Source organism: Danio rerio, chromosome 14, assembly GCF_049306965.1.
Source record: "Danio rerio strain Tuebingen ecotype United States chromosome 14, GRCz12tu, whole genome shotgun sequence".
Classification (NCBI taxonomy): Eukaryota; Metazoa; Chordata; class Actinopteri; order Cypriniformes; family Danionidae; genus Danio; species Danio rerio.
In genome coordinates, this window is record NC_133189.1 from 50,092,672 (window position 1) to 50,105,291 (window position 12,620).

The following is a 12,620-nucleotide window of genomic DNA, read 5'->3' on the forward strand; positions in this document are numbered from 1 at the left end:
GGTTCGAGTCCGGGCTGGGCCTGTTGGCATTTCTGTGTGGAGTTTGGGTAAACTAAATTGGCTGTAGTGTATTAGAGTGTGTGTAAATGTGAGAGTGTATGGAAGTTTCCCAGTACTGGGTTGCAGTTGGAGTTCATTCCGCTGTTGCAACCCCTGATGAATAAAGAGACTAAGCCGAAGGAAAATGAAATGAACACCTAATAACAAGAATTTAAACGAAATATTATAATTATATAATAATTATTATTATCCTAAATAGTAATGAAATAAGAATTAAATAATATTTAAATTACGCAAATTAATAATTATTATTACCTTTACAAATGATCAAACTCTATTTCTAAAGTAAAATGCCAACAAAGGACAACATAATATAATAATAAATAAAAAATAAATGAAAATTGTTTTTCCATCAAAGTTGTTTTAGCGTTATTGCTGTTTTAAAATCAGGGAAAAACCTATACAATTAATACACAGTAAATGTAAATATTATTTTGGAATGTAATAAATCAATTCAATAAAAATGCATTATTATTAATATTATTTAACATTGTTTTAAATAAATAACAAATTATCAAATTAAATCTGAAACCTCTGATGAATGAACAATTAAATAATGAGAAATTCATAATTATTTATAAAATAACAAAAAAACAAACAAGTTCTGCTAATAATTTCTTAAATAAGAAAATAAATTAATACAATTACGGCAGAATATATATTTATCTTTGTACTGAATATTATCATCATTATAACACACATATCTATCTATCTATGTATATATTTATATAAGGGCGAGGCAGTGGCGCAGTAGGTAGTGCTGTCGCCTCACTGCAAGAAGGTCGCTAGGTCGAACCTCGGCTCAGTTGGCGTTTCTGTATGAGTGTGTGTGTGTGGATGTTTCCCAGGGATGGGTTGGGGCCGGAAGGGCATCCGCTGCGTAAAAACTTGCTGGATAAGTTGGCGGTTCATTCTGCTGTGGCGACCCCAGATTAATAAAGGGACTATATATATATATATATATATATATATATATATATATATATATATATATATATATATATATATATATATATATATATAAAATCATTATATTACATTACATACAAGTACAATCATACTTGCACACACACGTAAAGTCAGAATTATTCGCCTAATATATTTAAGCATTACAATCACAACACCTGTATATAGAATCATTACATTACACAAGTATGATCATAATATTTAATCATTACCATCACAACACTTTTATAATAACAAATTTATTAAAACAAATAACTGCATTTATTTATTTATTTATTATTATACCATTTCCTCCTTTAGCTAATCATGTGATGGACTCGACTAGAGCTCGGCTGAGCGAAGAGACACGCGCGTTTTCCCCAATTGTCCGTCGTGGCTTCCCGTAGATGTGTGTGGACGCGACCCAGTGCCGATAACAATTGTAAGTAGCTATGGGACGCGGTACAGTACTAATTAAGGATGAAATCAAGTAAAAAATGTCCTATCTTATTTAACGAAACGCTACTCTTTTATCAAGGAATCTCTGAACGGCTTTCTAGAACATGCTAGTAATTTAAAGAATAATTAGCTGCTGCTGGAGGCTGTAAGTGTTAGCCTGCCAGCTAGCTGAATTTGAACATGTTTTTAGTCAGGATAAATATATGCTGCTGCCACACTTAATTCACCCACTTTCATTGTAAAGTAGTGATAGTAAGATCACGTGACAGCAAGGAGTGTATTATTAATAGTCTCTTATTTCGAGCTACAATCACTCTAAAATCAACTCAAATGTGCAACTTTATTAATATGGTGTTTATAAAATAGTCATTTCAAGCTTTTCTGAAGACTATAGTGAAACATTTATAACTAACTATACTAAAGCTTTTAAATCAGGAAGAGTTTTATATTAATTTTGCTTTTATTTGTGATCTTTATCATCATATTGTAATAATTGTGTTATATTTCCTTTCAGCACAATGGCTGATTGCACTACTTTAGACAGTTTGCTGGAAATGGGCTTCGGCAGAAACAGAGCGTAAGTGAATGCTCTGCAGTGATGTTTACTCTCTGATCCAGTGTTTTGGACTCACCCAGTGGTTGTTTTGTAGGGAGAAGGCAGTAGCACATACTGGAAACCAGGGCATTGAGAGAGCGATGGACTGGTGAGTCATCATGGGTCAATGTGGTCAGATGAAACCCTGAGATTAGACATGGATAAATGTCTTTCTGTCTGTCTGTCTATCTATCTATCTGTAGTTTGCTGGTATCTGTCTGTCTGTCTGTCTGTAGTTTTTGCTGGTACCATTTAGCGTCAGGATATAATATGCATGTAAAAGACAAAAATGCTTTTCAACCATTAAAAAGTGTAATGTGTCCTTACATTAATTCGTCCACACAGATAAGAAGTTTTAGTTTAATTAAATTAGTTTAATAGTTAATATTTTTTTCATTATTTATTTTAGAAAGCCCCTACAAATATTTCCTCCAGTCTAACGATACTTTATATATACCTACAAATCTCTGTCATGCATATTTAGAGCAAGAGTCTTTGATGACATTTTAATTTAATTCAATTTAATTTAAAGAACAAACGCCAAATTCCTCCTTAAGAGATGAAACCATTTATTAATGTTTACGTTTTAATTAAGTGACAAGAGGAGTGGGATGCATTGAAAATATATTGTATGAAATACAATCTGAAATCTCAGAGTTTTAAGACATTTTAGGACTAGAGTGATTTTTGCAGCATTTAACAGTTTAAAAATCAGAGAAAAACGAAATTATAATATTAATACACAATAAATGCAATCATTATTTTAGACTTTAATAACCCAATTCAGTAAAAATGCATTATGATTAATATTATTTTACATGAAACCTAAAAACTCTGATGCAGGAAATGAATTTATATATATATATATATATATATATATATATATATATATATACAACAGTTCTGTCTGGTTCTTAAATCTGATTGGCTGATAGCAGTGTGATATTCTGCAATATCAGAACTCCTACAGCCTCTTTACCCTTTGTGTATTACTCCGCCCACATACAGCCAGCAAAAAGCAGACACTACAGATCTAAAGTTTAAAAGATGCTTGCTCAACTGTTTAACTGTCAGCTTATGATTTGAATCTGGAAGAAAGTAGTTCCTCATACAAAAGGGTTTTTGAGACTCTTCATGTTTGATTTAGTTTTTATATTCACAATTATGCCATCAAACAGTTGTATAAACGCAATATCACACTCGTAGCAGTGCGATATGGCTGTATATCGGCACTGGTGGGGGCACTAAGGTACTCGGCCAGCAGCCTCCCACCAGTGCTGATATACAGCCATATGGCACTGCTACGAGTGTGATATTGCGTTTATATATATATATATATATATATATATATATATATATATATAAATACACACACTAATACTTATTTGTTAATCATTTCTGTAATAAGAAAAGGTTAAAAAAAAAACAATTACTGCAGAATATATATTTATCTTTGTAATGAGTTATCATCATTATAACACTTATAAATAATAATTATATTACATAAAACACATAACTGTGTTTGTTAATTATTGTGGCATTTTCTCATGTGATAGTGGCTTTCTCTGAAATCAGAGTTAAGACATTTTAAGTATAGAGTGATTTTACCAGATGTTGTATTGGACATACAAGATTAACCCATTTTTTTTTTGCTTAAAGCTGAAGACCCCACTCAGTGTTTGTACTGCACAATTCCTCTTACAGTAAAACACATTCTACGGGACTGTCCTGCTTTTAATGACAGCAGAAGGCTTTTTTTATGAACTCTCTAAAGGACATATTTAGCAAAGTATCAACAATAACAAAAATGTTTTAATTTTGATGATGTATAAAAAAAAATTATTTATGTTTTTTAATTGTATATTTATTACATTTCTTAATGTTAAAATATTCTTGCCATGAAAATAGCCTTGGTAATTAAAAAAAAAAATCATCATCCTCGATTCAATTTTAAGGCATAGTTCACCCAAAACTGAAATTATCCTCACCATTTCCTCACACTCGAGTGGTTTTAAACTTTTATCATTATTATTTGGTTTCTTCTGTTTAACACAAAACAAGGTATTCTGGAAAATGTTGGGGGGAAGCAGCCATTGACATCTATAGTAAAAACAGAAAGTACCATGGAAGTCATTGTGTGTTTTTTTTTCAACATTCTTCAGTAAATCTTCCTTTGTGTTTAACAAGAAAGAAACTCAAACAGGTTTGGCACAGGTGGAGGATGGGTATGTGATGACAGAATTACAATTTTTGGGGAATTATGCCTGTATAGGATCACTGTGGAGCCTCAAAACACCAATTAATTATTATAAATCTTTATACTATACTTAAAATATAATTACATTTACAGACCGCAATTAGCATCTTTTTTATTTGTTGCATAAATATGTCATCTTGGTTACATCATGTTGGATTATTACACTGAATGTATAAAGATAAAATGAGATAATATTGGTATTGCAATGTTTTTTAAATTGTAATTTGTATAATTAGTTTAAGTAATGTTCCTAATATATATTTTTAAATGCAGTAAACATATTTAATTTAACATATTCATATTTAAATCAGAATTTTTACATTTTTCAGAGCCAAATTTGGGCCTTTTTCAAGCATTTTCAGCTCTTTTAAATTATATATTTATATACAAATACTTATTTTATCACATTATATCAGAAGCTATTTGTTATATTCTTACAGACATTAATAGTCGCCATGCATTTTTTATGCAAAAGATCAGCAATTGTGCAGATTATTTAATATCAATTAGTAAAAAAGGTTATTTAGAACTTGCATTTACATTGTGTAACCGTACAGGTTAATGGAGCACGAGAATGATCCGGATATAGACGAGCCTTATGTTCCACCTGCCGGCAATACTCTAGGTCCAGCAGAAGAACAGAGCCAGTCTCCTACAGAAATCCCTGAATGTACGTTGCTTTTCTTGCTTAACACTCACATTTCATGAAAACATCTTTGTCATCATTTCGTCACAACACAACCTGTAACTTTCTCTTTCGTTTTTCACCTCTAATCAAAACAAAAACCAGCCATTGAAGACACCGAAGAAGGCAATGCCAGGCAACCTATGACAGAAGAAGAAAGGAAGGAGCAAGTAAAACGGTTTGTGTTTTTGAAGAGCGGACTTTAAAAAGGACAAAATTAAAAGCTGATGGAAGTGTTGATTTCATTTTTCTTTCTTTCACCAGACTGGAGGATCTGATGAAGGCGAGACAGGAGGAGAGGAGAGAGAGAGAGCGACAGGAGGGGATAGAAAGAGAAAAGCAGAGGAGGAAACAAGGCCAAGAGCTGCTGCAGGTCCGACAGAAGCTTCAAGACGACGAAATGAAGAAACTGGCAGATCAGCGCAGGAAAGAGAAGATGGAGGACAGGCTTGCCAAGTAAGAGGAGCGCGAATACAGTGCCAGTTTCACTTTGAGCAAACGCTTTCAGTGCTGCATATAAGTAATCATAGTAAAAAAATAAAAAGGACCTCTGTTTTTAGATTTGTGACCCTGGGGACATGGGTGTACATGGAAATTTTGGAATCATTTGGAAATTGTGATTTATGCATCTAAAGATAGAAGAATAGGACAATATAGTTGAAGTCAGAATTATTAGCCCTCCTGTGAATTTATTTGATTTTATAAATATTTCCCAAATGATGTTTAACAGGGCAAGGATATTTTCACCAGTATTTCCTACAATGCTTTTTCTTCAGGAGAAAGTCTTATTTGTTTTATTTTGGGTAGAATAAAAACAGTTATTCATTTTTAAAAACCATGTTAAGGTCAAAATTATTAGCCCTTTTAAGCTGTATATTTTTAGATTGTCTACAGCAGGGGTTCTCAACCTTTTGCAAGCTAGGCCCCCCCAAAGCTGGTTGATTGCAGTCAGCAACATACATCACACGACCTGACGACCAAAAGAGCTGACAATTGACCATCACTTAAATTACCATCACCTCACGATTAAAAATGTGACACTGATTTCATACAGGGTTCAAACAGGCACAGCCTAATGAAAATCAAGGATTTTTAAGCACTTTTTCCAGCACCTACTTTTATTTTCGAAACTGACACGCAACATATTGAACACCTGAAATGTATTCTCAGCAACCCATAAAAACACTGCATAAGAACTATCTATTGATTTATACAAAAAACATGAATAAAACATAATAATTAATTAATAATATATTAATAATAAATAATATAATAAACCAAGATTTACACCCAATGTATTGAACACCTGAAATGTCTTCTCAGTAATTTATAAAAATACTGTCAATTCATCTATCAATTCATACAAATTAAAACCATAATTAATAATAATAATAATATAATTAACCTGCAGTAAATGTGCTTTTGCATTTTCTTTTATTTTATTGGTTGATGTTCTCACAGATAGAAAGAGAACAGAATAATTGTACTCAAGTTATAATACAATTGCACTGCTAAATAAAAATAAAAAAAGTTTTAGTAAATAATACTAATACTTCACAAATTACTCTTTTTAAAGAACTACTCTGAGTACTAGTTAATTAATTGTTAATAAATTGTTCTCAGCAATGCATATAACTAGGGGTGTAACAGATCACAACCCTCAGTTTGGAACACACGTGACCTGCGGATTAATACTTTCTAATCCTAAATTTGTAACGATCGCAGAAAGATCACCTCTCGCATCATTCAAACTACATGTATTAAAGCATTTAGGCTTTCCTGTAAAATACTATGATGACAGAAGTAGTTTAGGATGTGGTGGTGGTTTTGTTAGGTTAAAGGTGTTTTCTGTCACTACTTGTTTAGCCTGCATTAATGCATTCAATGTAAGCTGCACTGATAGTCATTAAAAGATCAGGATCTCAACACCCACGCAGCATAAATTATAAATGATCAAATCTCTGTTTGAAAAACGCAAAAATTAAGAAAGAAATTCAGTCTTTAGTCTTTTGAGTTTATGAAGTTACAATCAAATAACACAGAAGTACTGGGATTACAGTTTATATTTTAGATATAACCACTGATGTTTATTGTAAAGGCTGATTTATACTTCTGCGTCAAACACCGGCGTATGCTACGGCGCTGAGCACAGCCCTTCGCCGTGGCTTTGGCCGTCACTGACGTGCACCTCTCAAAAAATGTAACTACACGTCGCAACGATGCGTAGCGTAAGCTCTGTGATTGGTCGGCTTGGTAGCACTGACGAGTCTGGGCGGGACCGAGAGCCGCGCGAATGGCGCGAGCGATTGTTTACAAGTGTGGAGTACCGTGAAGGAGCTCCGGATGGAAAGTTTTGTTTTGTGTTTACCTCATAGTTAAAGTTGTTGCACGTCCACCAGTTCCTGCCTCAAAATGAGCGAGTTTGAGCCACTTGTACATCCCAGAAGTGTTCAGGAAAAGCAATAAAGCAGCGAAGAAACTCGACACAGAGAAACATTTACACCTCACTGCCAACTAGCGTTTCGAAAGTGTTAATGCAGACCAACAGAGACAGCGCGCAGAAGTATAAATGCACAGCCACGCGCGTTGCATGCGCCGTGGATTACGCCGGTCACCTGACGCAGAAGTATAAACCAGGCTTGAAGATTAAAATCACCTTTATATGCTCAAATGAAAGTTTTAGGCAGCAATTACTTTATTTAACCAGTAGGACAACCAGCCGTCAAAAATATGCCACTGAATAATTCTTCAAAAATGATCCTCTAGCAATGAAACATGAAACATTTTATGAGGTGATTAACTGAATCCATTGTTGAAAATGAAGCTAAAAATAAATATGAGCTGTATAAATTATAATGTTAAATTTCTACATTTAGTGTTATCAGCAACATTAGTAAAAACAGTGAATTTTTCACAGTACTGAATATTTTACTATTTATTTTTATTGAGCTGATGATTTCTTCATTGTATTTTTTAATAATATTACAGGTTCTAAGTTCTGTTTGTTAAAACCAAACGTGTCTTGCAGTGCTGTTTTTGTAATAAATGGAAAGCAAATTACATTTGTCTCCTCCACACTTTGGCTGATACAAAAATAGTCCAATCCGTGACTAAAAAAAACATATTGTGACCCTAACCATGAGATTTGTGATCTGTTACACCACTACATATTACTAATTCGAGTTTTGATTTATTTACAGTAGTAAATTGACAAAATATAATTGATTTAACTTTTGGCATTAAAGAAAAATCTATCATTTTGACCCTGTTACAAAACTTTTATGCCTGAAAAAACTTAAAACAGAGCTGAAAGATCTGAAAAATGTAAATGAAAAAGTGAAAGTTTTTAAATGAAAAAGTTTTAATAAACAGTGTTAATGTGTATGGGGTTTAGAGATTGTTGAACAAGACGATTCAGGCATTGCGAGAAAAGCTGATGCTGCAATGTAGAAAATTGATGGGCTTGGATGGAAATAAACTAGGGTTGGGCTGATAGACAATGCTATCGTCCATCTCCGATGGCCGACAGACATCGCGATCCTCTGCCCTGCCCCCGTTGCAAATCCGCTTGGGAAAAATACACACTTAGGCCCTGTTTACACTTATAGGTTTTAGTTTTTAAATGGCATTTTAGAACGAAAACGATCCACATCCACTCTGGCGTTTAGCATTTCTGAGCAGCCCTCTTTCCACACAACCGCTGAAAACGAACATCACGTGACCACAGACACAGATGCATACACACTGTCATGTGGTTTTTTACCAACCAAGTTTGTCGATGCCATTACAACGACACAGATCAGTCTGCCTATTCACGAGTACCATGGTAAAAGTGATTGACAGGTGGTAATTATATGTATTATGTTACTTATCTTTATTAATTTATGATTTGGTTATGGGTAAAAAAAAAGACCATGCGGTCAGGTAGTTAAAACGGTAGGCTACAAACAATTCGGTAATGAATTAATTAATTATTCATAATTAATTCACCGCCTTTGAGGATGATGCCATCGTCCATCGCGATGTTTCATATTAGACATTGTACGATGCCAAATTGGTCGACATCGCCCAACCCTAATATAAACCTATTTGTTGAAGACATCCAACTTTTAAAGGGATAGTTCACCAAAAATGAAAAAACTTTTCTCAATTTCTTTATGTTAAACACAACAACAAGATTTTCGAAAGATTGCTAATAAAAGCAGCCTATGAGACTATGGAAGTCATTGGCTTCCTTTAATGTTTAACAAAAGAAGGAAACTCAAACAGTCATGGAACAAATATAGGATGAGTAAAAAAATATTATTTATTTGTTTTGGGTGAACTATACCTTTAATATATTATAATATTGGCACTTAAAATAACCTGTAATCCTTTTCCAGGCAGCGTGTGAAAGATAAGATTGCTCGAGACAGAGAGGAAAGGGCACAGAAGGTATGAAATTACTACTATTATTGTTGTTGTTATCATTATTATCATCATCAGCCATGCCTTATACAGTACATCCCAGCAGTATATGAGAAAAACCTGTGTTTGTTGTCAGTTTGGAGGTGGATCATCCAGCACAGGATTGTCGTCTCCTCCTGCTGAAGCTCCAGCACTGTCTCCACCTGAGAACCAAGGAGCTCCTCCTGCCAAAAAAGACTACGATGACTGTCGGATACAGGTACTGACACAAGACCATCACCTTTAACTTATACTGGATGTTAATATGGTTTTAGCTTGAATATAATCTCTCAGGACTTTAATTGCCACTATGAAAACAACAATCTATAATTTTTTTCTCAGATTTTAAAAAACATTCAAAGTACTTGCTGTTTGTTTGGCTGGGAAGTATTCCCTGTGCCATATTTGATCACTCAGTAGTAGTTTTACAATTTTGTAAATGTTTCTGTCTTCTAATTTTTAACACAGTCTTTGAAGTGGCCATTTTGAAGCCAAAGATTTTAATATATATTATTTATACCGAGATATTTGGCTTATTTAACAGGTTCACTAAGATTCAATTCAGTTCAGTTATGATTCTAAAATTTAAGTTCTGTATAATTCAAAAACTGATTCAGTTCAGATCAATATGATTCAAACTGATTCAATTTAGTTTAGTTATGATTCAAAAAGTTTTGTTCAGTACATTGCAAAAACAGATTCAGTTCAGATCAATATGATTCAAACTGATACAATTCAGCTCAGTTGTGATTCAAAAAGTTCAGTTCAGTACAATTAAAAAATTGATTCAGTTAAGACCAGTATGATTCAAAACTGATTCAATACCATTCAGTTATGATTATTAAACTTCAGTCGTGTACAATTTAGAAACTGATTCAGTTCAGATCAGTTTGAGTCAAAATGATTCAATTAACTTTAGTTATAATTCTAAAATTTCAATTCTGTACAATTAATTAACTGATTCAGTTCAGATCATTATGAATAAAACAATTCAATTCACTTCAGTTGTGAAAAATTTCAGTTCAGTGCAAATCAAAACTGATTCAGTTCAGATCATTATGATTTAAAAAGATTAAATTCAGTTGAGTTATGATTCTAAAATTTAAGTTCTGTACTATTCAAAAAATGATTCAGTTCAGATCAATATGTTTCAAACTGATTCAATTTAGTTCAGTTATGATTCTAAAAGTTTAGTTCAGTACAATGCAAAAACTGATTCAGTTCAGATCAGTATGATTCAAACTGATTTAATCCCATTCAGTTATGATTCTAATATTTCAGTTCTGTACAATTGAAAAACTGATTCAGGTCAGTTCAGTATGATTTAAAAGTGATTCAGTTCAGTTTAGTAGGACACTAAAATTTCAATTTAGTACATCCAATTTTAAAAATGGAATGCACCTTTTAAACTTCCTTGACCTGTGGGAACCTTGCCAATAGTCAGTAAATAATTTTAGAACGAGTATTTTAACACACTGATGCTGGAGTCTATAAGTAAGAAAGTGTCTCTTACCCTCGTTTGTTCATCAGGTGCGTCTTCTAGACGGGACCACCCTGAGCACTGTCTTCAAGGCTCAGGAACCGCTGGCTGCTGTGAGAGTCTATGTCCAGATGAACGGGGCGAACGGACAGGACTTCAACCTCATCACCCCGTATCCCAGACGCGTGTACACAGATCTGGACATGGAGAAACCCCTACGTGAGCTGGGTAAGACCACTGTTGTTCGGATTGGTGCAGACGACACAAAAATAAATGAAATGATGGCAGTCCTTCTCTCCAAGGAATCGCCTTCAGTCATTTCTGAATCATCTGTTGTTCTCGACAGGTCTGGTGCCTTCTGCCGTCCTTGTGGTTACAAAGAAATGAAGTAAAATGATCATAAAAGCAAGCTGTTCTTCCAGACATCAATACGAGAGCAAACAGATTTTGCCGGGGAGACGATGAATCAGTGGACCCGCTGCTGCTGCTGCAAAGAACACACTCAACAATACGCCAAACATACAATGCAACGAGCCGATCAATAAATTCATTAAACGTAAACCTGTCAGTTCTGCTTAATAATGGGTTGAGAGAGTTTTCACAGAGACATTGACTGTGGTTGTTACTGTTTTTGTTTTGCCACACTAAATAAAACATTTTCAACAATAAAATCAATCAAACTCGTTGAAGTTGTGTGATTTTATATTTGACATTGGCTTTAGAAACGAAGGTAACGTCTGAAAAGCAGAAGAAGTTTCTGAACATTGAATATACCACGACTTTTGAAGAAGATTTTTATTTTCTAAAGCTATATAGACACATTTAATTTGATTAGTCAAGGGCTATATAAATTTGCCATTATACAGTGCATCCGGAAAATATTAACAGTGCTTCACTTTTTCCACATTCCATGAAAAAGAAAATCACATATACATCAGTAATCACAGCCTTTGGCGTGAAGCTCTAAATTGAGCTCAGGTACATTCTGTTTCCACTGATCATTCCTGAGATGTTTCAGCAGCTTCATTGGAGTTCACCTGTGGTAAAATCAGTTGATTGGACATGATTTGAAAAGGCTACACCTGTCTATATAAGGTCCCAGGGTTGACAGTGCATGTCAAAGCACAAACCAAGCATGAAGACAAAGGAATTGTGTGTAGACCTCCAAAACAGGATTGTCTCGAGGCTGGGGAAGGTTACAAAAAAAATCTGCTGCTCTAAAAGTTCCAATAAGCACAGCGGCCTCCATCATCCGTAAGTTGAAGATGTTTGGAACCACTAGGACTCTTCCTAGAGCTGGCCGGCCATCTAAGCTGAGTGATCAGGGGAGAAGGGCCTTAGTCAGGGAGGTGATCAATAACCCGATAATCATTCTGTCTGAGCTTCAGCGCTCTTCTGTGGAGAGAGGAAAAGCATCTGTACAGCAGTCCATCAATCAGGCCTCGATGGTGGAGAGGCCAGATGGAAGCTGCTCCCTGCCTGGATTTACCAAAAGGCACCTGAAGGACTCTCAGACTAAAAGAAACAAATTTCTCTAGTCAGATGTGACTAAACTCTTAAAAGAGTGAACTGGCATTTACTCTTTGAAATGAATGCCAGGTGGAGAAAAGGAGGTAGCGCTCATCACCAGGCTTATACCATCCCTACAGTGAAGCATGGTGGTGGCAGCATCATGCTGTGGGGATGTTTTTCA

General features: G+C 34.4%; 1 protein-coding gene across 2 annotated transcripts; it reads left to right on the plus strand.

The window, feature by feature from the left end:
* The first annotated feature begins 1,414 nt into the window (after nt 1-1,414).
* Nucleotides 1,415-11,612, plus strand: ubxn1 (UBX domain protein 1). 2 transcript variants are annotated; one of them, XM_073921176.1, is made up of 10 exons: nt 1,415-1,570; nt 1,979-2,041; nt 2,115-2,168; nt 4,874-4,986; nt 5,107-5,179; nt 5,266-5,457; nt 9,384-9,435; nt 9,545-9,667; nt 10,978-11,155; nt 11,274-11,612. In XM_073921176.1, exons 2-10 carry the CDS (start codon nt 1,983-1,985, stop codon nt 11,312-11,314), a joined length of 885 nt encoding a protein of 294 aa, XP_073777277.1. In that variant the 5' UTR covers nt 1,415-1,570; nt 1,979-1,982; the 3' UTR covers nt 11,315-11,612.
* Nucleotides 11,613-12,620: the final 1,008 nt, after the last annotated feature.

Excerpts from the sequence above, each read along its gene's own strand:
- ubxn1 (XM_073921176.1), top strand. The coding sequence starts at position 1,983 with ATGGCTGATTGCACTACTTTAGACAGTTTGCTGGAAATGGGCTTCGGC. Across the intron at positions 9,668-10,977 it reads ACGATGACTGTCGGATACAG|GTGCGTCTTCTAGACGGGAC; the intron begins GTACTGACACAA and ends TTTGTTCATCAG. Across the intron at positions 11,156-11,273 it reads GAAACCCCTACGTGAGCTGG|GTCTGGTGCCTTCTGCCGTC; the intron begins GTAAGACCACTG and ends TGTTCTCGACAG.